The sequence below is a fragment of the Rhinatrema bivittatum genome, chromosome 1, assembly GCF_901001135.1.
Source record: "Rhinatrema bivittatum chromosome 1, aRhiBiv1.1, whole genome shotgun sequence".
NCBI classification, from domain to species: Eukaryota; Metazoa; Chordata; class Amphibia; order Gymnophiona; family Rhinatrematidae; genus Rhinatrema; species Rhinatrema bivittatum.
Genome location: NC_042615.1, coordinates 817,101,591 through 817,127,302, shown reverse-complemented (window position 1 = coordinate 817,127,302; position 25,712 = coordinate 817,101,591). Strand labels below are relative to the sequence as shown.

Here is a 25,712-nt window from a genome sequence, read left to right as displayed (position 1 = left end):
GCGATATATTTTATGAAAGAAGAGGGGTTGTTATCAAGTGTTCCGGGGGGGGGGGAGGCGTAGATTAAGCAGATTTGCAGGGATAGGGATTTAAAGAGGCCTATTTCAAGTTTAGCGGGGAAGTGATAGCTTGGTGTATCATGTTAAATTCTTTTTTAATGGTTAGTAGGATACCTCCTTTTTTTTTTTTTGGGCCTGGGGATAGAAAAAATGTTGTAAGATTTAGTGGGGAGTTGGTTTAGGAGAACTGTGTCCGTTTCCTTAAGCCATGTTTCTGTTATTGCACAGATGTCCGGGTTCTCATCAATGAGGAGGTCATTGAGAATGAGAGTTTTCTTGCTTAACAATTGTGCATTGAGTAGGATGAGTGAGAGGGCAGCGAAACCGAAAATTTGGGTGAGTGGAGGAGAAATCATGGTAGGAAGAATGGGCTTGAAGTGTGAGTGCTGCCGTAGATAATTGTGGGTGACAGGTCTGTGTTTGTTGAGTTTGAGTATGGTAATGTTGTGGTAATGCATGTTAAAGGTGGGGGTGTGGAGGAGGTGATGATGGCTGCGTGTGTTTGAGTGTTGTGTTGCACTGGGCGGCGTTTTTTAGGTAGTGAGGTCAGTTTTGAGTGGAGAAAGGGAAGGGGATGAGTGGTGAGGGGGGTGTAGAGTCAGAGGGGGTGAAATAATGCATGTGCAGGGGTGGGGGTTTGGGGTGCTAAGTCTTTGAGGGAGGCAAGGGTGGGGTGATTGGTTGGAAGGGGAATGAGTGCTGCACAGGTTTTTGTGGAATAGAGAGCAGGAAATTGGGGTAAGGGAATCCGTGGGGGGAGGGTGGTGATAAGGGATGGTAGATGGAAGCAGAAGAGGGATCAGGAATAGAGTGCAGGAAATGGGGAGCTGAAGAACTCTTGAATCACTCTGATTATGAGCCAGTGTTAAGAGGCGGTAGGGACGGAAAGGGAAGTACAAGGGGCACACTAAGGGGCAGGCCCCTTTGGTTGCGCCCCTTCGGAGCATGACGCTTGGCACGCGGCGCCGAGGTAAGCTTGTGAATTTAAAGGGCTTGCCTTAGTCTCAGCCCGCTGATGTCACCGGAGTGCCTGGCCTCTGATTGGCCGGAGGCAACCGGGAGATGCGGTTGTCGTCGGGCCACACGGGTCGGGCGAGGGTCAGAGCTTGTGCCCCGATGGGCTGCACCGGCCGCGCGAACTCGAAGGGTCCCACGGCGAAGAGAGGATGCCGAGGTTAGCTTGTGAATTTAAATGGCTTGCCTTAATCTCAGCCCGCTGATGTCACCGGAGCGCCTGGCCTCCGATTGGCTGGAGGCGTCCAGGAGGTGCGGTCGTCGACGGGCCACGCGGGTCGGGCGAGGGTTGGAGCTCGTGCCCTGATGGGCTGCGCCGGCCGCGCGAACTGGAAGGGTCCCACCGCCGAAGAGAAAAGTAAACAAAAGCAAGAGAAATAAGAAACTGATCTGGTTCTCAAAAGAAGTGGCTGATAAAAGCAAAAAGAACAGCGTTCAAGAACTCTAAAGGATCCCCAAAAAAAAGGAACACAGGGAAGAATATCTGTTGAAACTGACGGAGACGAAGATAATCAAGAAAGTAAAAAGCCAGGCAGAAGAAAAGATTGCCAAGGAGGTAAAGCGAGGTGACAAAACATTTTTCAGATATATCAAAGAAAGGTCCGATGTGGTATAGTGAAATTGAAAGGTGACAATGATCAATGTGTGGAGAGAGATGAAGAAATAGTGGAAGCATTAAACAAATACTTCAGTTCGGTGTTCATTAAAGAAGATCCTGGAGAAGGACTATTGCTGGTTGATAAGACTGTAGATGGAGATGGGGTAGATGAAACTCTGTTTACAGAAGAGAATGTCTGGGTAGAGCTAGGAAAACAAAGTGGACAAGGCCATGGGGCCGGATGAGGTTCATCCCAGGATACCGAGGGGGCTCAGAAATGTGCTGGTGAGTTCACTGCAAGATCTGTTCAATAGATCCCTGGAAAGGGGAGTGGTGCTGAGTGATTGGAGAAGAGTGATGATGGTCCTGTTCCACAAGAGTGGTAGCCGAGACGAAGCTAGAAACTACAGGCCAGTTAGTCTCACCTCTGTGGTGGGAAGATTAATGGAGGCTCTACTGAAGGATAGGATAGGGAACTCTCTACAGTCAGGAGGATTTATGGACCCGAGGCAACATGGATTCACTAGGGGAAGGTTCTGTCAGACAAATCCAATTGATTTTTTTGATTGGGTGACTAAAGAATTGGATCAAGGAAGAGCACTAGATGTGAGCTACTTGAATTTCAGCAAAGCTTTTGATACAGTCCCGCAGAGGGGGCTTGTGAAAAAATGAGAAGCTTGGGAGTGTGTGCCAAGGTAGTGGCATGGATTACAAACTGGTTGACGGACAGAAGACTGCATGTGATGGTAAATTGAACCTACTCTGAAGAGAGAGTGGTGTTAAGCGGAGTGCCACAAGGAGCAGTGTTGGGACCGCTTCTGTTCAATATCTTTGCGAGCAACATTGTGGAAGGGATAGAAGGTAAAGTTTGTCTGTTTGCGGATGATACTAAGATCTGCAACAGAGTGAGTAAGTCGGAAGAGTAGAGAGAATGAGACATGATTCAAGGAAGCTTGATATGGCAGCTGAGATTCAATACCAAGAAGGGCAGAGTCATGCATCTGGGGTACAGTAATCCAAAAGAGCTGTATGTGATGGGGGTGAAGGGCTAATTGTGCATGGAGCAAGAGAGGGACCTTGGGGTGATAGTGTCTAGTGATCTGAAGACAACGAAGCAATGTTATAAGGCAATAGCTAAAGCCAGAAGAATGCTGGGCAGCATAGAGAGGAATAACTAGAAAGAAAAAGGAGGTGATTTTCCCCTTGTACAGGTCCTTGATGAGGCCTCACCTGGAGTACTGTGTTCAGTTCCAAAGACTGTATCTTAAAAGGGACAGAGACAGAATGGAGGCAGTCCAGAGAAGGGTGGCCAAAATGATGGGTGATCTCCATCAATTGACTTTTGAGGAGAGGCTGAAGGACCTAAATATGTATACACCGGAGGAGACGAGGAGCAGGGAAGATATGATACAGACCTTCAGATACCTGAAAGGTTTTAATGATGCACAATCAACAACAAACCTTTTCCGTTGGAAAGAAATTAGTAGAATGAGAGGTCATGAAATGAAACTCCAGGGAGGATGACTCAGAACCAACGTCAGGAAATATTACTTCACGGAGAGGGTGGTGGATGCCTAGAATGCCCTTCCGGAGGAAGTGGTGAAGACAAAAACAGTGAAATATTTCAAAGGAGCATGGGATAAACACCTTGGATCCCTAAAGCTAGAGGATGGAAATGAAGAAATGATTGCATGGGGGTAACTTGCTGTGTGGCGGGTACTACCATAACCAATAAACCTTCATACTGTTGATGCAACTCCATCATTGCTCTCTCCTTCAAGGACGGGGGAAAAGAAGAAAAGGGGAATTCGATTTAGACAGCAAATTTTGAGGTCTGGGAAAACAAATAAGCATAGAGGTAACTTGCTGATGCGGCTGTTACTACCCTTAACCATAAGCATGTAACTCTTGATGCAACTCTAGCATTGTGCTCTGTTTTAACAGCAAGAGGTAACAGGGAATTGGATCAAACAGCAAATAACAAGGGCCCTTACTCTGACAGTCTGGGAAATTGATCAGTGTATGGGAGTGACTTGTATGGTGCAGCAGAAAATACCATAAGCTTGCTGAGCAGACTGGATGGACTGTTGGTCCTTTTCTGTCGTCATTTCTATGTTAATGTTTCTATGATTGGCTGGTGCCACAGAATCAATGCGCAAAATCATCTGGGTGTTGGATGTACTACATCTCACATGAGTTTGTCATTTCAACTGGAGTTTATTGGAGCTCTGCTAGACATGATTCAGGTGAAAGCCTTCCTTCCACAGCAGAAGGTGATCTCCTTGATCTCCACAGTTGAAAGGATCCAAATGAATTAGCATGGGATATATTGAACCTTATGGCATCACCTGTACATGACACTCCCTTGGCACATCTCCACATGAGGAGAGCACAATGGACCCTAAGATCACAGTGATTGTAAGCCACTCAAGATCTGTGAAACAGCATCCATATCATGTAACTGCTGAGGGACTCTCTGTCCTGGTGATGAGACAATACCCTTTCAGATTTCTCAATTGTCCTCCTCATGGATGTGTCCAACCTGAGTTGAGGAGCAAATGTATAGGGCCTGTTTGTCAAGGACAGCAGGGATCAAACCTGCAGCCCTGGGTGTTGAGACTAGGGGACATTGTAGTGGAGCCACGGGGACTCTAAATCAGTGAGAATCATCTAGTGAATATCAAGCAAAGTTAAGTTAGGGAAACCCCGCCTCTGGAGGCTCCCTATTGGATCAGTATTTGGCGTGGCCCAAATAGTAAGCTGTATTGGAGCTCTAGCCTGCCTCATTTTTGCTGGTCCAACAGCTCACATGGCATCTGTCCTGCAGAAGTGCTATTGGTTTGTCTGCTGTTCCTGTGTATCCTATTTTCTGCTGCAGTTGGTTACTCTCCAGGTTTCTGGCCCTTCCTCCAGTCCTGGTCTTCATTCCTTACCAATTCCTGTACTCACCTGGAAGTCTTGCTGGCTACCTGCACCCAAGGGCTCAGCCCGCGGGGAACAGTGGCTACCCTAGGCAAAGGCAACAGCTCCAGATTACCTGACCTGTCAAGGTTCAGCCACTGACCTCCATCTTCAGTGGAGCAGACTGTAAACTGCTCAGGAAAAGCTTCATCAGATTAACTTCCTGGAGCTGCAGGCAATTCAGTATGCACTAAGGGCTTTCAGAGATTGGTTAGCCAATAAAGTACTCCTGGTCCAAACAGATAACCAAGTTGCAGTGTCCTAGATCAAGCAGGGGGGAGGTATGGGATTGTTTCTCCTGTATCAAGAGACTGTTCAGTTGTGGTTCTGGGCCATCTCCCAAGGAATGGTTCTCAGGGCCATGTATGTGGCAGGTGTGGAGAATGTCTTGGTGGATAAGTTGCATCACATCCTGGAACCACATGAATTTTCAGATATTCCACGAGTGGGACACACCCACGGTGGATCTGTTTTTGTCACCTCAGAACTGGAAGGTTCTGCTCTTCCAAGAAAAGGGCATAGAGCAAACTAGCCTCAGATGCCTTTACCCTGGATTGAGGCAAAGGCCTGCTGTACACGTATCTTTCAATACTGCTAATTCTGAAGACTCTATTGAAGCTGAAAGAAGACTAGGTACCATGATTCTCATAGCTCCCTTTTCATCGAGGCATATTTGGTTCCCATTCCTCAGGAGATGACCCATCAGGGAGCCAGTCAGTCAGGGGAATTCCCCAGACCTCATCATGCAGGATCAAGGCAGGCTGCATCATCACAACATCAGGTCCCTGACTCTGACTGCCTGGATGTTGAAAGGCTGAACTTGCAACCTCTTGATCTGTCAAGGGATGTCTCGCGATCTTTTAGCTTCAAGAAAGGATCCCACTAGGAAAGGCTGAAGAGGTTAGGTATGTTCAGCTTGGAGAAGAGATGGCTGAGGGGGGATGTGATAGAGGTCTTTAAAATCAAAAGAGGACTTGAACGAGTAGATGTGAATCGGTTATTTACACTTTCAGATAATAGAAGGACTAGGGGGTACTCCATGAAGTTAGCAAGTAAGACTAATTGGAGAAAATTCTTTTTCACTCAACGCACAATTAAGCTCTGGAATTTGTTGCCAGAGGCTGTGGTTAGTGCAGTTAGTGTAGTTGGGTTTAAAAAAAGGCTTGGATAAGTTCTTGGAGGAGAAGTCCATTAACTGCTACTAATCAAGTTGACTTAGGGAATGGCCTCTGCTATTACTTTTATCAGTAGCATGGGATCTTCTTGGTGTTTGGGTACTTGCCAGGTTCTTGTGGACTGGTTTGGCCTCTATTGGAAACAGGATGCTGGGCTTGATGGACCTGTGGTCTGACCCAGCATGGCAATTTCTTATGTTCTTAAGTCCTATGGGCTGAAATGGAGGAGGTTTGCCTTGTGGTGTGAGAAAAAGGTTCTAGATCTTTTCTCCTGCTCTACACAAAAACTGCATGATTAACTTCTATATTTTAACAAGTCAGGTCTCAAGACTAGCTCAGTAAGAGTTCACCCCAGTGCAATTGGCGCATATCACCAGCATGTAGAAGTATACCCATTTCTGTACAGCCTTTGGTTGTCTGATTTATGTGGGGCCTGCTTCATTTGAAACTTCCCATCAAGCCTCCAGTAGTGTCTTGGGATCTCATTTCAGTTCTGTCCCAGCTGATGAAAACTTCCTTTGAGCCACTGCCCTCCTGTGACCTGAAGTACTTGACTTGGAAGGTCATATTTTTGGTGGCAATGACTTCGGCATGCAGGGTCAGTGAGCTCCATGCTCTAGTGTCTTATCCACCTTATACCAAATTTCATCATGATTGGATGGTTCTGCTTACCCATCCTAAATTCTTATCTTCGGTGATGTTGGAATCCCATCTTAACAAGTCAGACATCATTCCAGCATTTATTCCCAGGCCACATGAACAAGCACTGCACAGTTTGGACTACATGAGAGCCTTGGCCTTCTTCCTGGAGCAGGCTGAAGCCCATGGAAAGTCCACCCAGCTTTTCGCTTCTTTTGATATCAACAAACTAAACAGACGTTATCTAATTGGCTAGCGTATTGCATCTCCTCCTGTTATGCCCTGATGGGACTGAATCTGGTGGGCTATGTCAAGGCTCACTCTGTCTGGGCCATGGTAGCATCTGTGGAGATCTGCAAGACTGCAATATGGAGGTCTCTCCACATATGCACATCTCACTACTGTTTGGAAAGGGATGCCTGACACGAAGGTAGATTTGCCATGTTTGTCCTGCGGAACTCCATTTCCTCCTAAGAGCTGCTGTTTTTGCCCCTCATAGGATGAATTTTATAAAATGGTAAGAAAGACTTGTTGCTATAAAAATAGTTTGTTGTGCCTATTGGCACTGTTGTTGTGTTCCCTGTTTTCCTTCAGGGCAGTCTGTAGCCAGGGATTTCCTACTTGTGAGGAATGCCATCTTGCTTGTCCTTGAAGAAAGGACCATTACCTATAACAGGATGCCCATCCTCATGAAACCCACCCACCGCCCCTTGGAACTGATTTTTCCTTATAATGCTAAGAATCAAGATTGAAGAGGCCCCCACATGGACACATGGTATAGGGGCATGCTGGGCATGTCCAGTGAGGCATAGTCAAAGTTTTGGGCCGGGCTCCATAAGGTGATGCTATCCATATGTCTGAGGACAGCAGGAATGACATCCTGCTGTCCTTGGAGCATACCTGTTACAGGTAAGCATCTCTGCTTGTAAAATTGGTACATGCAGTGACATGCAAAATTATTCAACCTCCTAAAAAAAAGTCAGCAGATTTGTGTGGATTATAAATGGCACTTGCGCAGATTGTTCCAGACAATGTGTGTATTGCAAACCAATATGCTCTTAAAGTAAACTTTCAAAGTCACAATTCATTATTTCTCTGCATTTTTGTAAAATAAAATTAAAAACTGAAAAAAATGCTGCTTGCATAAGTATTCAATCCCTTCAGACTAGTACTTGATAGACCCCCATTTTGCTGCATTAACAGCTTTGAATCTGCTGGGGTAGGTTTCTACCAGCTTTGCGCACTGTTTGGGAGGGATTTGTTTTCCCCCATTCTTCCTGGCAGATTTACCCCCAGGTTGTTCAGGATGGTTGGATGATGCTTATGGACTGCAACTTTCAAATACTGCCACAGATTCTCAATTGGATTGAGATTTGGACGTTGACTTGGCCATTGTAGAACATTCGCCTTTTTGTGGTTCTGCCACTCCTGTGTTGCTTTGGCCTTGTGCTTGGGGTCATTGTCCTGCTGAAAGGTGAACTTTCTCCCAAGGTTTAGTTTTTTAGCAGAACGAAGCAGATTGTCTTGCAGTATCTCCCTGTATGTTGCACCATCCGTCCGTCCTTCAGTTTTAACAAGATGCCCAGTCCCTGTTGAGGAAAAGCATCCTCGCAGCATGTTGCTGCCACCCCCATACTTTACTGTTGGGATGGTGTTCGCTGAGGAATGGGCAGTGTTAGGTTTGCGCCACACATAGCATTTTGAATTATGACCAAAAAGCTCAGTTTCTGTCTCATCTGACCACAAAACTTTATCCCACATTTTAGCTGGTTCACTCTGATGCTTTCTGGCAAACTCCAGACGTGCTTTGATGTGGCTTTTCTTCAGTAATGGCTTCCTTTTAGCCACCCTCCCATGCAGGCCAGTTGTATGCAGAGCTCTTGATATGGTTGACTGGTGCACCTCCACTCCAGTCTCAGCCACTGAACTCTGTAGCTCTGTCAAAGTGATTGTTGGTCTCTCTGTGGTTTCCCTCACAAGTTTCCTTCTTGCTCTGATGCAAGTTTTGTCTAGGCAGTATCTGGGTGGAATGATGCAGCTTTCATTTCCTCACAATTGACCCAACGGTGCCCACTGGGATATCCAAGCCCTTGGATATTATTTTGTAGCCTATTCCTATCCTGTGCATGTCTATAACTTTATCTTTAATTTCTTTAGAATTTTCTTTGATCTTCATTTTCACAGCTTTCCTTCAGATTCACAGTCTGACCAATGGTACTGGAATTAGTTGGTCTTTTGTCCAGAAAAGCTGACCTTTTTTAATGATTCACAGGTAGAGGCCGATTGTTAGGGCAATATCAATCATCTGTATACACTTGGAGCTTCCACAGCACAGGGTTGAATACTGATACAAGCAGCAATTTTCAGGTTATAATTTTATTTTACAAAAAATGAAGAGAAATATTGAATTGTGTCTTTGAAAATTTACTTTAAGAGCGTACTGGTTTTCAATAAACATATCGTCTGGAACAATCTGTGTAAGTGTCATCTGTAAGCCACACAAATCTGATGACTTCTTAGAGGGGTGAATACTTTTGTAAGCCACTGTATAGTATGGTGTTAAATGTCTCCAGTAAAGGTTTCTTTTGGTGAGAGTGACAGGCTTTATACAAAGGTAGCTTGACCTTTTGCTGCACTCCTAGAGTGGCTTGCGTTTTATCACCCATTCTAATATGTTTCCTTTCCCCTGCCTGCCTACCTGCAAGATGAGTCCAGTTTACTATCGGGCCGATACAGTAAAATCGCGGGAGAGCGGGCGAGCACAGGCCACTCTCCTGTGTGCACGATACAGTATTTTAATTTATTTAAATTAGGCCCGGCGGTAAAAAGGGGCGCTAGGGACACTACCGCGTCCCTAGCGCCTCTTTTTTGACGGAAGCAGCGGCTGTCAGTGGGTTTGACAGCTGACGCTCAATTTTGCCGGCGTCGGTTCTCGAGCCCGCTGACAGCCACGGGTTCGGAAACCGGACGCCGGCAAAATTGAGCCTCCGGTTTTTGACCTGCCAGCCACGGGCCCATTTTAAATTTTTTTTTAACTTTTTCAAACTTTCTGGACCTCCGACTTAATATCGCTATGATATTAAGTTGGAGGGTGCACAGAAAAGCAGTTTTTACTGCTTTTCTGTGCACTTTCCCGGTGCCAGGAGAAATTAGCGCCTACCTTTCTGAATCGCACCTACCTTTCTGAATCGCGCGGGAATACCTAATAGGGCCATCAACATGCATTTGCATGTTGCGGGTGCTATTAGGTTCGGGGGGGTTGGACGCGCGATTTGGACGCGCTATTACCCCTTACTGAATAAGGGGTAAAGCTAGAGCGTCCAAAACGCGCGTCCAAATGCCAGCTAACAGTGACGTCGGAGCGCACTGTACTGTATCGGCCCATTTGTTGGTACAGGGCTTCTCTGAGGCTGTCCTTGGCAATGCTCTCTCCTGCCAGCAGAGGTCACCTATGGGATGCCCAGCCAGTACAAGAAGCCGACCTCTCAAAATATATTTCATGCCTTCACTGGATTTTTCTTGGCTCTCTTTAGTCTTGGATGCATGGATTTCTATAAAAATCACAGATAACATGTAGCCCTGTGATTGCCTAATTATCTTGCCTGCTAAGGCAGGGAATCCTGACTGCAGAAGTAGGGATGAGACTAAATATACATAATTCTCTGAGGACAAGCAGGATGGTAGTCCTCGCACATGGATGACATCATCAGATGGAGCCCCGACGCAGAAAACGTATGTTGAAGTTTCTAGAACTTTGACTAGGTACCTTGAGCATGCCCTATACCACGCCTCTTCTTTTCCATGGAGTTGTAAGCCTCATGGTGTCATTGAGCTCACTTTGGCTGTTTTTAGCCTTGTGGAAAACTTTTTCGCTCTTCATATTTTCACATTTTTTTCCTTCAACCCATTGCCGGGTCCCTCTCAGTGCCTTCTCATACTGTATCTAGTCAGGATTGTAAGTATTTTGGGTAAGTTTTTTTTCATGGTTGATTCCCCCGGTTAGTGGCAGTGTCTCTGTTCCCTCCGGCCTTCGACACCCTCCGCCATTGCTTTCGACTTTGTGGCCCTTTTCTTTTGCCCCGTCATGATTTTTACTGATGCCCCCGGTGCCAAAGGACCATGTTTATCACTGATCCTCATGAGGATTGTATCCTCTGCCTAGGGACATCGCATGAAGTCTGGAGATGCCGGTTATGCACCCAGATAACCCCGAAGGGACATCAACTTTGACTTGACAAGATAGATTAGCTCTTCAGGTCGAGGAAGTCCAAGACATTGGCACAGAGGGACCTTGGAGTCGCACCCATGGCCACCACACCATCATCAGTGGGACTGTCGGTTCCATTAATGCCGCCGGCAGATAGGGGCACCAGAGACCAACTGTTGTCAATCTCCGGACCAAGGGTTCGTTGTCTTCGACCTCAGCACTGGAGAAAGACCAGGCCGAGCATTGAGGGAAGCCTAAAAAGCATCGTCACTGGTCCCCGTCAGTGCATGGAGTTGGGTGCAGGGATGCACCGGCTTTTGCAGCAACGCTCCTGAAGTGACCCCTTGGCGAGGAGAGCCCATCTTCTATTTGTGCCAGGGGTTCGTGACGGTCTTCACCGGTCCTAGTGCCAGTTGCCAATCTGCCTTGCAGATCTGAAGAAAATCTGGCCACCCCTCCTGCCTCCCAGTCAGTGTTGGCATCGGCAACTTTTGAGGAAGACCTGGAGCGCCGAGTGTAGCTGGTGGTGGAGCAGGCGCTGCAGGGCTTCAGTCCTGTGGCACCGATGGCACCAGACCCAGTGCCGTCCATCCTCGTACTGCTTCTGGAGAAGCTCAATGTGCTCATCGGCGTGTTACCAACCCCACTGGCACCAGTTCCCGGGACAACATCAGTGCTTGGTAGGGCACCAAGGCTTCCCCCTACTGATACGGTAGTCATTGCCGGTTCCTACGAGAAGGAAGCTCCACTGAGGCTGACAGAGACTCCAAGGCCTGTAGTCCATTTCTACTGATGCCTGCATCTCTGGATGAAGGCCAAGCAACTAGGGCCACATCCCTTGTAGCATACCCCTATGGGGTATGATTCGAGTGAGGAGGACTCTGATGGTCTCCCATCAGACCCTTCTCCTCCAGATGAATGAAGAAGTCCCCACCTGAGAACTTGACCTTCACAAAGTTTATAAGGTTGATGGCTGAGGCCATCTCATTTCAATTTTTCACAGAGGAGGATGCCAGGCAAATGCTTGAGATCCTCCAGTTCGTGGAGCTTCCTAAGGAAATTGTGGCAGTCCCGGTACACAAGATCCTTAAGGTGTTGCTGGTGAGGATATGGGAACACACCCCCCCCCCCCAGTGCCTCCCATTAGCAAGAAGGCAAACAGGTCTATCTCATCCAAAAGGCTGCCAGATTTGATAAGCGTCAGCTGCCTCACCAGCCAGTGGTGGTCGAATCCACTTATGAGGGCCAAGCACTCTCGGACCCATTCCTCGGCGCCCCCAGCAAAGGACCACAGAATGATGAACGCTTTTGGGAGGAAGGTGTTCCAAGGCACCATGTTTATTGCCTGCATCGCTGCCTACCAGCTCTACATGAGCAGGTACTCGCCGGACATCTGGAAGCAGGTGCAGGAGGTGGCTGAGCAGCTGCCCCAACTGCAGCAAGACACCCTCATGTCACTGATGCATAAGGGTCTGGGGTGCAGAAAACGCAAGGTCCGTGCAATCTACAAAGTTTTCGAAATGGCATTGAGAGTTTCTGCAATGGGAATCGGCGCCCGCAGAATGGCATATTTACGGGCTTTGGATCTCCTACCAGAGGTACAGGATTGACTCGTTGATGTTCCATGTACTGGAGAGAGCTTCTTTGGAGATAGGGGAAGGGATACTGTGGCCACACTTCAGGACCACCAAGAGACCCTCCAACAATTCTCTGCCAATACTCCAGGCCCATTCTCCTCATCCAGGAGGCAGTCGAGACCAGGGCCAAGGAAGTCTTTCTTTCGCCGAGGAAGTACTATCTTCCACCTCCTCGCTCCCCTCGACACCATCTAGGCTCCCATGGCCGAACCAGGCAGCAGAGAGCTCCCAAACCCCAGCCAACTCTTCAGTCAATTCTGGGGGGGGGGGGGGGGGTTGACTGGGCTGTAGGGAGCGTAAGCTAGTTGCCTGTATCAGGGACAATGGACCCTTCAGTCGGGGGCAGGCTGCAGTTCTTTGCGAACCAATGGCCCAGTGTAACTTCAGACCAGTGGGTTCTATCCATCGTCTGCCAAGGGTACCAGTTGAATCTATTCGGGTGATCAGGTATACGCTATGGGCTTGCAGAGATTGGCTGTCCAACAAAGTTGTCCTGATCCAGACCGACAACCAATTATCTATGTGGTATGTCAACAAAGAGGGAGGCACGGGATCATACCTCCTGTGTCATGAAGCAGTCCAAATCTCGTAGTGGGCCCTGTCCCTCAGGATAGTGCTCAGGGCCATGTACTGGCCAGGATGGAGAACATGGTAGCAGGATAACTGAGTCGAGCCTTCAAACCCCACAAATGGTCCCTGGAACCAGGGGATAGCGAATCGGATATTCTGCCTTTGGGGGAGCCCAGACGTAGATCTGTTCGTGTTCCCTTGCAACAGGAAGGTTCCTCAGTTTTACTCTCTGTACAGGTCAGACGGCAAACCAGCATAAGATGTCCTTGCCCGTCATTGGGACAAGGGTCTTCTATATGCATATCCTCCAATTCCATTAGTGGTGAAGATTCTCTTGAAGATTCACGAGGACGGAGGGTCTTTGATCCTCATAATCCCTCATTGGCCGAGACAGGTCTGGTTTCCAGTCCTGTGGGAGTTGTCCATCCGGAAACTAATCAGTCTGGAGGCTTCCCCAGATCTCATCACGCAAGATCAGGGTAGGCTGCGGCATCCCAACCTCTAGGCCCTGTTGCTCAAGGCCTGGATGTTGAGAGGTTGATTTTGCAGCTGCTTGTCTCGGGACCTGGTGGCTTCTAGAAAGCTTTCCACTAGAAAGTCCTATGGACTAACATGAAGGAGATTTTCTGTGTGGTGTGAGCAGAAGGCCCTAAATCTGTTCTCCTGCCCCACACAAAAACTGCTTGATTACCTTCTATACCTATCAGAGGCTGGCTTGAAAAACAGCTCCGTTAGAGTTCATCTGAGTGCAATTGGTGCATATCACCATGGTATAGATGGAACCCCGATCTCTGTACAGCCTATAGTTGTACGTTTCATGTAGGGCCTGCTTCAGTTGAAGCCTCCCCTAAGGCCTCCTGCTGTGTCTTGGGACCTCAATTTGGTGTTAGCTCAGCTGATGAAAGATCCTTTTGAGCCGTTGTGTATCTGTGACCTGAAGTCCCTGACCTGAAAAGTCATATTTTTGGTGGCGGTCACTTCAGCGCACAGGGTAAGTGTGCTCCAGGCTTTAGTGACTTATCTTCCTTACATTAAGTTTTATCACGACAGGATAGTGTTGCCTACGCACCCTAAGTTCCTGCCTGAGGTGTTGACAGATTTCCATCTTAACCAGTCAATCGTCCTGCCAATATTCTTTTCCAGGCCCCATTCGCACCAAGGCGAACCTTCTGTTATCCCCAACATGGACTGCATCTTGGGGGTCATGTCAAGGCTCATTCTGTCAGAGCCATGGCAGCATCTGTGGCCCCACTTGTGGGCAGTTCCCATGGAGGAGATCTGCAAGACTGCAACGTGACGTTCTCTCCATCCATTCATGTCTGAATAGGGATGGCCGACGAGAAAGTAGATTTGGCCAGTCTGTCCTTCAGAACCCAACTCTCCCAAACTAGGGCCAATTGTTTGGGTTCAGGCTGTCTCCCCCTCTGTTACCAAAAGCACCAATGTTGTTGTGCCTGTCAGCACCTGGTTAAGTGTTTGTTGGTCCGTTTTTGTGTTGGGGAGCTGTATATAGCTAGATATTCACCCATGTGTGAGGACTATCATCTTGCTTGTCCTCGGAGAAAGCAGAGTTGCTTACCTGTAACAGGTGTTCTCTGAGGACGGCAGGATGTTAGTCCTCATAAAACCTGCCTGCCACCCTGCGGAGATGGGTTTCTCCTATTTTTTATTTTTAATCGTAATTCTATGTTACGAGACTGAAGATGGACTCTGCGTGAATGCGTGGTATAGGGCATGCTGGGCATACTCGGTTTGCCTAGTTAAAGTTCTAGAAACTTTGACATAAGTTTTCCCACATCAGGGCTCCATTTGATGATGTCTTCCATGTGTGAGGACTGTCATCCTGCTGTCCTCGAAGAATACCTGTTACAGGTAAGCAGCTTTACTTCATTTTGAAGGATATCTATTCCTCTCTTTGTTTCTTCTCCAAATCTGCTCTGACAGGATAAGCCTCAGATGGCTCTTCAGTACTGGAAGCAAGCCCTACAGATGGATTTCCAGTGCCTCCCTGCTCTGTACCAGTCTTCAGTGCTCCTCCATCGCATGGGGAAAGCAGATGCTGAGCTGGAGGCTCTCGGCCTGCTTCATGAGGTGAGGATCAGCTCTTTATTTCAAGGGGCACCTCAGTGAATGTATGCTATGTCTGCTGAGCCAGGTACAGGGACTCTGGGTTTGCATTTTTAGAATCTCACAGCTAGCAGTTTGGGGTAACTCACCCTTTCCATTCTCTCATATTCTCACATCCACTGTAGAAATAGAAATGATGTCGGCAGACACAGACCACACAGTCCATCCAGTCTGCCTATTTATATCTGTCCACTTGTAGTGGATAGGCTGATTGGTGGTGGTTATGTCATAGAATACACAACACACTTATCTATAAGTATAGAAGTTTTACTTATAATTCTGAGAATAAGCAATGAAAGCATACAAGATTGGATTTGGCATTAAGAATATATTCAAAGATACTTCCCCTTATAGTTTCCAGTGTGAATCATATATGTTGTAAAATCGGAAACACAGTGTTAGAGATTCAGGAAGAGGTCATCAGTCACTTCATTAACCAGCTGTAATGTCTGACAAGCTTTTTCTCTGAATCTAACCAGTCTGTCTTGACTTAGGTCAAGAATATTATTTATTTATTTATTTAAAGCTTTTTTTTATACCGGCATTCATGATAGAATCACATCATGCCGGTTTACAAGTAACAAGGGGGGTGATAACCTAGAACATTTAACAGGTGACAAGAAGCAAGAAAGTTACAATAAACAGGGGGAGCAAGAACTGGGAGAAGCATATTAGCATAAAAGACCAATGTCCCAGTTTCTTCTTTGGGCTATTCCCATATGTTCTTGTCATTTATTGAGGCTTTAACAGTCTGTCTAATCATATCAGCCACAGTTCCCTGTACGTACCCGGATCAGTCCAGACTCCTGGGTTTATTCATCCCTGCCAGCAGATGGAGACGGAGAAAGCCTCGCTGACATTGCTTGAAAACAATATATATGATTTCCCTGTACATACCCGGATCAGTCCAGACTTCTGGATTTTGCCTCCCCTCCAGGAGATGGAGACAGAGAAGTTTTAACGGACTCCGTCCTATACACCTGAGGTGCCATCTAGAGTCTGTCAGTATTTCTCTGTCTCCAGCAGATGGTGGAAGTGCAAAACCTTTAGTCTGGGTTTGGTGTTAGGTTTTTAGTTTGTTGGTATTCATTCCTTCGGGAATCTTAAAAAGACAAGGATTTAGTAAAAAAAAACTAGTGAGAAGATATCTCTAAGCCTCCCAGGGGGTTGCTAGGTCCTGGTGGGACCATCCCCCCTGGTAGCAGAGGCTCTGGAGCAGAGGGTTGGAAGCCCTGTAACTGCCCACGGTTGAGGGTGATACTGGGGAGTCCGGTTCACTCACCCTCTGAAGATCTGCACACAGGAAAAAACAACGCTGAGGTGAGCTTGCCTAGTGGTTTCTTTCTGCCCTCCTTCCTTCCAACGCTGTTTTTGCCGTCCTTTTCAGTTCCTACGAGCTCCCAGGGATTTATCTTGGTCGTGCTGGTTCTTTTTTCAGGCCCCGATCCTAATTTAACTCAGGCATCATGACGCATGGTGTGGCCTGCAGGCCGGAGTTTGTACCGGGTGCTTGTCAGGAGGGGAAGGCTCTTTGGGGAAGCCGAATCCGGCGAAATTGCATCGCAGCAGCTCTAGATCATGCAGGGACCATGGGAGGGCAGAATTGCTGCGGCAGCCTCAGGACCCTTTTCTCCTCAGCGCAGGTACTGAAGCCTTACTGCGAACGTTCAGGGAGCAGGAGAAGGCTACTCTGGGGGAGGGGAGCTCCCTGCCACCTCTTTCGCCGCGGCCTGCTGCCTCTGGGGGGGACACGACTTGCAGGCAGCTCAGATCTCTTCCTGAGAAGAGGAACAGGGGAAAGACTCCTCGTTCTCCTCCAATTTTGGTTTGTTGCTGCATAAAGCCTTCAAAGCACGGAAAGCAGCAAAGAGCCAGGGTACTAAGGTACCCCGTGAGGTCCCGGTGTCGCTGGGGGCTGGGTCAGGAGCCTCATCACTCCACAAGTGTATCAAGTCACACAGTGGCATAGAAGCCCCCAAGGCCAAACGCCCTCTCCGGTCCCTTTCCGATCCAGTGGACAGTTCAGATACGGACGGTGCAGATGAAGGGGAGTCTCCTCCGCAAGCCCCCGGTGAGGGACCGGATGCGGATCAGGATTACCAGCTCCAGCTCCAGCTGGCCAAGCCAGTGGGTGCTGCACTAGTGGAGGGCGATGATCCCAAAGTGGTCCGCCTGTTCAGAAGGGATGAACTAGGTTCACTTATCCCAGCCATTCTTGAGGAGCTGGGCATTGAGGTTCCTTCGGAGGACTCAAAGTTTGGGGCTTTGGATCCGGTGATGGTGGGGCTCAGGGGTCCAGCTCGATCCTTTCCGTTTCATATGTCGGTTACGGATCTTTTGTTTAAGGAGTGAGACACTCCGAACCTTGGTTTAAAGGTAAGTCGGGCTATGGACAAGTTATACCCGCTTCTGGAGGAAGCGCTGGACCTCCTTAAGGTGGACGCTGCGATCTTGGCAGTGACCAAGAAAACCACCATCCCAGTAACAGGAGCTACTGCCCTGAAGGATTTGCAGGATCGCAAATTGGAGTTGCAACTTAAAAAGATTTTTTAGGTTTCCACCCTAGGGGTCCGGGCCGCTATGTGCAGCAGTTTTGCGCTATGAGCCAGTCTCCGCTGGGTGCAGGATTTGCAAGCAGCATCCCTTTTCTGCGAATGAGGCAGTGCAAGCGGGGTGCCTGGAGGTGGCGGTAGCTTACAGTGTTGACGCGCTTTATGATCTGTTACAGACTTCTGGCAGGGCTATGGTCTCGGCTGTGTCTGCCCGCAGGCTCTTCTGGCTTAGACACTGGGCTGTGGATGTTTCGTCTAAGGCTCAACTGGGTTCCTGACCCTTCAAGGGTAAGCTGCTTTTCGGACAATAATTGGAGGCCATGATAAAATCTCTCGGTGAGAATAAAGGCCATAGGTTGCCGGAGGATAGACCCAGGATGAGAGGATCCTTTCCTCAATGGGCAAGATTTCGGGGAAAATCGCCTGTTTCGCTCTTCACGGTCCGCCGGTTCGTCCTTTCGACAGGGTCCCAGCCTCCAAATTTCTTGGAATCAGTCCTTTCGAGGGCGCTGGCTTGCCAGAGATGGAGCCCGGTCCACTCTTCCATCCCAAGAATAGGGGGGAGGTTATCCCTTTTTCTAGAAGAGTGGACCAGCTTAACCTCAGATCAGTGGGTCCTCAGTATGGTAGAACATGGTTACGCATTAGATTTTGCTCGGCTGATCCACGAGTGGTACATGGTTTCCCCATGCGGGTACCACCAAAAAGGCCGGGCGGTACAAGACGCTCTGCGGCGGTTACAGGACCTAGGAGCTATAGTTTCAGTACTTGCAGGAGAGCTCAGGCGAGGGTGCTACTCCATCTACTTCGTGGTGCCCAAGAAGGAGGGCACCTTCCTTCCCATCCTAGACTTAAAGAGAGTCAATCGGACTCTAAAGGTGCCTCGTTTTCGGATGGAAACTCTTCGCTCGGTGATAGCGTCTGTACACAAAGGGGAATTTCTAGCGTCTCTGGGTCTGACAAGCTTGCTTGCACATTCCTACACACCCGGATCATCAGAAATATTTGCGGTTTGCGATCCTGGGGCATCATTTTCAATTTTGCGTTCTACCGTTCAGTCTGGCGACGGCGCCCAGAGTCTTCACCAAGGTGATGGTGGTTGTGGCAGCGGCCCTGCGAAAGGAGGGGATTCTGGTACACCCCTACTTGGACGATTGGCTGATTCGAGCGAAGTCAGAACTGCAGAGGGTGCTACAGATGTTGAGCTCGTTGGGTTGGGTGATCAATCCCGACAAAAGTCACCTGAATCCCTGCCAGTCCTTGGAGTTTTGGGTGCTTGGTTCGACACGATCTTGGGAAAGGTTTTTCTTACAGAGGAAAGATTGTCCAAGCTTCTCTCTCAGGTGGAGTCCTGGTGATCCATGCCTCGTCCCAGGCTCTGGGATTATTTGCAGGCCCTTGGTTCGATGGCTTCCACTCTCGAACTGGTGCCTTAGGCCTTTGCGCATATGTGTCCTCTTCAGTCAGCCTTGTTCTCCCGGTGGAATCCACTCTCTGAACAGTTTCATCTTCTCCTCCCACTGACGAATTCGGCATGGTCCAGTCTTCTTTGGTGGCTGTGTCCAGACAATTTACGATGGGGAGTGGATTTGGAAATTCCCTCCTGGATAGTGGTAACCACTGATGCCAGCCTCTCCAAGTGGGGAACGGTTTGTCAAGGAACGACAGTGCAAGGCCAAAGGACAAGAACGGAATCCTCCTAGTCGATCAATCGATTGGAAACTAAGCAGTTTGGTTGGCGCTGCAGACCCTCCTTCCTTTATTAGAGGGACGATCAGTGAGGGTACTCTCTGACAATGCGACGACGGTGGCTTACATCAATCGTTCAAGGGGGAACCAGGAGTTGTCCAATGGCGGCAGAAGCTCAGCTTTTAATCAACTGGGCGGAGCAACACCTCTACAAGATTGTGGCCTCGCACGTTGCCGGGGTGGACAATGTGCAAGCCGATTTTCTCAGCCGCCACCAGTTGGACCCTGGGGAGTGGGAACTCTCTGAAGAGGCCTTTCGTCTTCTGTGCACATGCTGGACCATGCCCTCCATGGATCTCATGGCGACGTGCCGCAATGCCAAGGCTCCTCGATTTTTCAGTCGGCGACGGGAACTAGGAGCAGAGGGGATAGATGCTCTAGTCCTTCCCTGGCCAAAGGACGTTCTGTTGTACGTCTTTCCGCCGTGGCCTTGGAAAAGTTCTGCACCGCATCAAAGCTCATCCGGGCAAGGTGATACTCGTGGCTTCGGAGAGGCTGAGGCATCCTTGATTTGCCAGCCTTCTGAATCTAGCAGTTGACGGTCCGCTGAGATTTCGGCCATCTCCGAATCTCCTGCAACAAGGCCCCATTTGTTTTGGAGAGGTAGATCGCTTTTGTGTAGCGGCATGGCTTTTGAAAGGCAGCGATTAAGGAGTAAGGGTTACTCGAATGCGGTTATTGCCATGCTCTTACATTCCCGTAAAACATCTACCTCCATAGCATACGTTAGAGTTTGGGGAGTGTTTGAATCCTGGTGTCTAGACCACGAAGTCAGTTGTCCAGGGCTTCAATTCTGATGTTCTGGATTTTTTACAGGCTGGATTAGCCAATGGGCTGGCATTTAATTCCCTACGAGTTCAAGTGGCAGCCCTTGTTTATTTTCATGGAAAAGTGCAGGGGATTGCACTAGCATCTCAACCGGATGTGGCTCGTTTTCTGACAGGGGCTAAGCATTTGCGTCCTCCTGTCCAGAAACCTGTCCTTCATGGAAGCTCAATCTGGTTCTCCGCACCCTTTGTAATGCTCCTTTTGAGCCATTGAAACGAGTGACCCTGAAGGATCTGACATTGAAGGTCGTTTTTCTTGTGGCTATCTTCTCAGCAAGGTGTGATTCCGAGCTTCAGGCCTTATCTTGCAGAGAGCCCTTCTTACAGATTTCTGAAGCAGGAGTCTCCTTAAGAACAGTTGCCTCCTTTCTCCCGAAAGTGGTGTCCTCCTTTCATTTGAATCAGTTAGTGGAGCTCCCTTCTTTCGCGGGTCTGGATTCTTCTACTCCAGAGTCTAGGGATTAAGAAAGTTGTTCGTAAAGAGGGCGTTGTGGCGTTACTTGGAAGTCACGAACAGTTTCTGTCTTTCGGACCATCTGTTCGTTCTGTGGAGTGGACCCAGGAGGGATCATAAAGCTTCAAGGACCACTATCGCTCGCTGGCTAAAAAAAGCTATTGTTTCGGTTTACCTTGTTCAGGACCATCCGATTCCAGTTGTTCTTAAAGCTCATTCTACTCGATCGCAAGCAGCCTCGTGGGCGGAATGTCAACAGGTGTCGCTGCAAGAAATTTGTAGGGCAGCTACTTGGAAATCTACACACACTTTTGCCAGGCATTATCGTCTAGATGTCTGGGCCCCTGAACCCGGTTCCTTCAGAGCCAGTGTACTCCGAGCGGGACTCTCTCAGTCCCACCCTGGTTAGGGAAGGTTTGGTATATCCCAGGAGTCTGGACTGATCTGGGTATGTACAGGGAAAGGAAAATTGGTTCTTACCTGCTAATTTTCATTGCTATAGTACCACAGATCAGTCCAGAGTCCCGCCCATGGGGAAACGGAGAGTCCGCTCGGCCGGTAGTTAGTCATATTCCTGCAAGTTTACCAAATGCCCCCCTTTTCAGGAAAGAGTATGGGCATGGTTTTGTTCATTGAGTTGCAAGTTTTTCATTCCCTCTGCTCTTCGGGGGGAGTTTGTTTATGTGAAAGTTATGCTTTAATCTTTCTGCTTGGGTACAGTGTAATACTGATAGACTCTAGGTGGCACCTCAGGGGTGTAGGACAGAGTCTGTTAAAATTTCTCTATCTCCATCTTTTGGAGGGGAAGCAAAACCCAGGAGTCTGGACTGATACGTGGTACTACAGGAACGAAAATTAGCAGGTAAGAACCAATTTTCCTTTTATGACTTGTTTCTTGTTACAGGCAAGCTAAGAAAAATGACATATTTATTCTCAGAACTTCTAAGCCTTATGTCTTGTTTCACTGTAAACCGACCGAGGTGATGTATAACTATATGTACCGCGATATATAAGAATCTATAAATAAATAAATAAATAAATAAATGTCAAGCAATTACACTAGATATATTAGTGATTATTTATTTATTTAATTTATTTATTTATTATTTTTATTATACCGAATTTCATGACTGGAATCACATCAACCCGGTTTACAATTAACAATGTGTGTAAGGCAGAGAATAACATAATAAACAATATTCCCCATTCAACTTGATTATCTTTGTTCCACTAATTTCTGTCGCGTTATAAAGTTCTTCACATTAACCTAATAGTTCTTTAAATAATTTTCCACGCCACTGTACTGTCACACATTTTACTCAATCTGTGATCATCTTCTCCCTCTTCCCATTACTAAGCTCCATTTTATCCCGCTTCAGATCGATTTCGCCAATATACACACACAATAGCAAGGAGCGAAATTGGCGTGAAGCATGTATATTGTGCATCCAGAATTTTTTTTTTTACATAAAACTATTACATTATATCTTTATTCTTAAACACCGCAACAGTAGATTTAAGTATTGTTAGTGTTTCTCCACGCTGTTTATTTACTTTAATTCCTGGGACACAGTTTCCAGTGGGTATAGCGTTGCCATCCTCCTGTTCGTTGAGGGAGATTGCTGTTAAAGTTTTTGTTAGTATGGTTATCACCCTGGCTTGGGTACAGGTCAATACTGAGGGACTGCAGTGTCAGTGAAACTTTCTCTGTCTCCAACTGCTGGGAAGGATGCAAAACTCAGGAGTCTCGACTGATCTGTAATACTACAAGAATGAACATTAGCAGGTAAGAACCAATTTTCCTTTCCCTGTACGTACTCGGATCAGTCCAGACTCCTTTTTCATAATTTTTCCTCCTGCATCTTGCTGGTGTACAGTCTGTTAGCATGTAAATATTCACTGTCTTATTGGCACCTCATATCTCACTATCAGGGAGATGCATCAAACCGCGGTTGTCTTCTAATGTACATTCTATCGTGCGATATACATGATATTTTGCATCTCCCCACCCAGGCTCACTCTCCTATTACAATGACATTATTTGAATGTGATTTGCATGCACGAATAATGCAAATGTATGCAAAGAAGGTTATGCATAGGTAATCCTATGCAAATATTTTATCCCGGCCGACCAAGAAGGTGGTCAACCGCAATATAATAACACCACCTCTTTGAAAAGCATTAAATGTGAGGCAGGAAACCTGAAACCCTAACATGGGTCCCGAGGCTTCCACCTCACATTTAAAGAAGCAGAAAACAAAACAAAAAAAATATCTTGGCAAAAAGGGGAGGTTGAGCGGAAGTCAGGGCTGATCCTCGTCTTAACCTGGGGCCGCTACTCTAAGTGGCCCCACCTCCCCCAAATAAAAAAAAGTTAAAATATAGTTGCATGGCGATGGCTTCCCCCCCCCCAAAAGACCATCAATAAAGAATAGAGGCCCGGTCCCCTGGCTCCCCCCCAAAGACCATCAATAAAGAATAGAGGCCCGGTCCCCTGGCTCCCCCCCCCCCCCAAAAGACCATCAATAAAGAATATAGGCCCGGTCCCCGGCCTCCCCCACCCCCCTCCCCTCCCCCCCCAAAGGCCATCAATAAAGAATAGAGGCCCGGTCCCCGGGCTCCCCCACCCCCTCCCCTCCCCCCCAAAGGCCATCAATAAAGAATATAGACCTGATCCCCTGGCTCCTCCATTCCCTTCCCTTCCCCTCACCAAAAACCATCAATAAAGAATATAGGCCCGGTCCCCGGGCCACCCTATCTTTATCCCCAAAGCCCATCAATAAAATCAGAGCGCCCCCCCCCACCAAGAGTTAAAAAAAAAAATTAGGATCCTGAGCCCTGCATCCCCCTTCCGCACCCTGGAAGCTTACACTGAAGAAAGTGCTCCTGCGTTGGGAGTGGGGGCGATCCCCGGACCTTGCCCCAGTCACATCGCATTTTGGAAAATGGCGCTGACCAGGCTGGGTGCGAGGGTGCTTACCGGCCCCAACGTGCGAGCCCCTTCTTCTGTGTAAGGTTTCGGGGAAGTGCGGGAAGGGGGTTATAGGGCTCAGGTCCCTAATTTTTTTTTTTTTTAAGCTCTCGGCTGGGGGCCCTGACCTCTGCTCAACCTCCCTTCTTTGCCGCGATTTTTTTCTTTTTTGGGCCAGCAGCTCTTTAAGACGATGGCAGTCCCTGGAGGTTAGGACTACCATCTCATTAGAGGGCCGCTAGGTGCGTTCTTTTGCCCTGCGGTGTTTGGCCACAAGACAAAAGAATGTGCCATAGAGCCACAAAGTGTTTTAGGAGGTGGGCCCCCCCACTATCTGCAGCAACCCCCCCCCCCCGGGATAGTGGGACCCCCCCTCCTGTGATAAAACATCACCACTTAATGAATCTAAGGGAATATTTGTACAGTGCTTTGTAATACAGTTTGCAATAGGAGCTCAGTAATGGAAATATTTGCCTTTTTTCCACATCACTGTTGCTGTTGTGAATGTGAAATGTTGACGTGCTTTGATGTGACACAGTGGTAACATAGGAGGGAGCGACTCAATGCCTCCAGGAAGTGACTAGGAATTTTGTCTTTCACCCTTCAGGCTTTGGAAAGCTCCAGTCAGGGTACAGCTCCCACCAGTCCTCATTTCCTCGTTCGGGTGGAGCTCATGGTCCGAGTCCCGGCTCTGACCTCTGTGTTCGCTGCTCCAAACAGATCAGAGGTGAAGTACCTGCTAGCACGGAGGTGCCTACAAATGGGCAGGTAGAATACGTCCTCTTAGTATCTGTTCCTTGGCTTCTTTCTTCCAAGTAGACCCTGGGATTTTCTTGCGCTGATAGCTGTGGTCGAGGCCACTGTAATTCCATGTGCCGGGTTGGAGGAAGGGGGTGTGGCTATGGTCGAGGCCACTGGAAATCCATGTGCTGGGTTGGAGGAAGGGGGTGTGGCTATGGTCGAGGCCACTGGAAATCCATGTGCTGGGTTGGAGAAGGGGGTGTGGCTATGACAGGGTCATTGGAAATCCATGTGCTGGGTTGGAGGAAGGGGGATGTGGCTATGGTCTAGGCCACTGGAAATCCATGTGCCGGGTTGGAGGAAGCGGGTGTGGCTATGACAGGGTCATTGGAAATCCATGTGCTGGGTTGGAGGAAGGGGGATGTGGCTATAGTCGAGGCCACTGGAAATCCATGTGCTGGGTTGGAGGAAGGGGGTGGGGCTATGGTTGAGGCAACTGGAAATCCATGTGCTGGGTTGGAGGAAGGGGGTGTGGCTATGGTCGAGGCCACTGGAAATCCATATGCTGGGTTGGAGAAGGGGGTGTGGCTATGACAGGGTCATTGGAAATCCATGTGCTGGGTTGGAGGAAGGGGGTGTGGCTATGACAGGGTTATTGGAAATCCATGTGCTGGGTTGGAGGAAGGGGGATGTGGCTATAGTCGAGGCCACTGGAAATCCATGTGCTGGGTTGGAGGAAGGGGGATGTGGCTATAGTCGAGGCCACTGGAAATCCATGTGCTGGGTTGGAGAAGGGTGTGTGGCTATGACAGGGTCATTGGAAAATCCATGTGCTGGGTTGGAGGAAGGGGGTGGGGCTATGGTCGAGGCAACTGGAAATCCATGTGCTGGGTTGGAGGAAGGGGGTGGGGCTATGGTCGAGGCAACTGGAAATCCATGTGCTGGGTTGGAGGAAGGGGGTGTGGCTATGGTCGAGGCCACTCGAAATTCATGTGCTGGGTTGGAGGAAGGGGGATGTGGCTATGGTCGAGGCCACTGGAAATCCATGTGCTGGGTTGGAGGAAGGGGGTGGGGCTATGGTCGAGGCAACTGGAAATCCATGTGCTGGGTTGGAGGAAGGGGGTGTGGCTATGGTCGAGGCCACTCGAAATTCATGTGCTGGGTTGGAGGAAGGGGGATGTGGCTATGGTCGAGGCCACTGGAAATCCATGTGCTGGGTTGGAGGAAGGGGGTGTGGCTATGGTTGAGGCCACTGTAATTCCATGTGCCGGGTTGGAGAAAGGGGGATGTGGCTATGGTCGAGGCCACTGTAATTCCATGTGCCGGGTTGGAGGAAGGGGGGTGTGGCTATGATCAGGGTCAGTGGAAATCCATGTGCCAGGGTGGAAGGAGGAGGATGTGATTACACAATTGAATGTATGGTAAAGCAG

At 48.4% G+C, this 25,712-nt stretch overlaps 1 protein-coding gene across 4 annotated transcripts in view; it reads left to right on the top strand.

The window, feature by feature from the left end:
* Nucleotides 1-25,712, top strand: part of FANCG (FA complementation group G) — a 158,216-nt gene that overhangs the window by 75,986 nt on the left and 56,518 nt on the right. For all 4 annotated transcript variants that reach the window (XM_029581683.1, XM_029581670.1, XM_029581677.1 and 1 more), the window contains 2 exons: nt 14,806-14,952; nt 24,149-24,309. In XM_029581683.1, the coding sequence (XP_029437543.1) occupies nt 14,806-14,952; nt 24,149-24,309 (308 nt within the window). The remainder of the gene's footprint in view (nt 1-14,805; nt 14,953-24,148; nt 24,310-25,712) is intronic.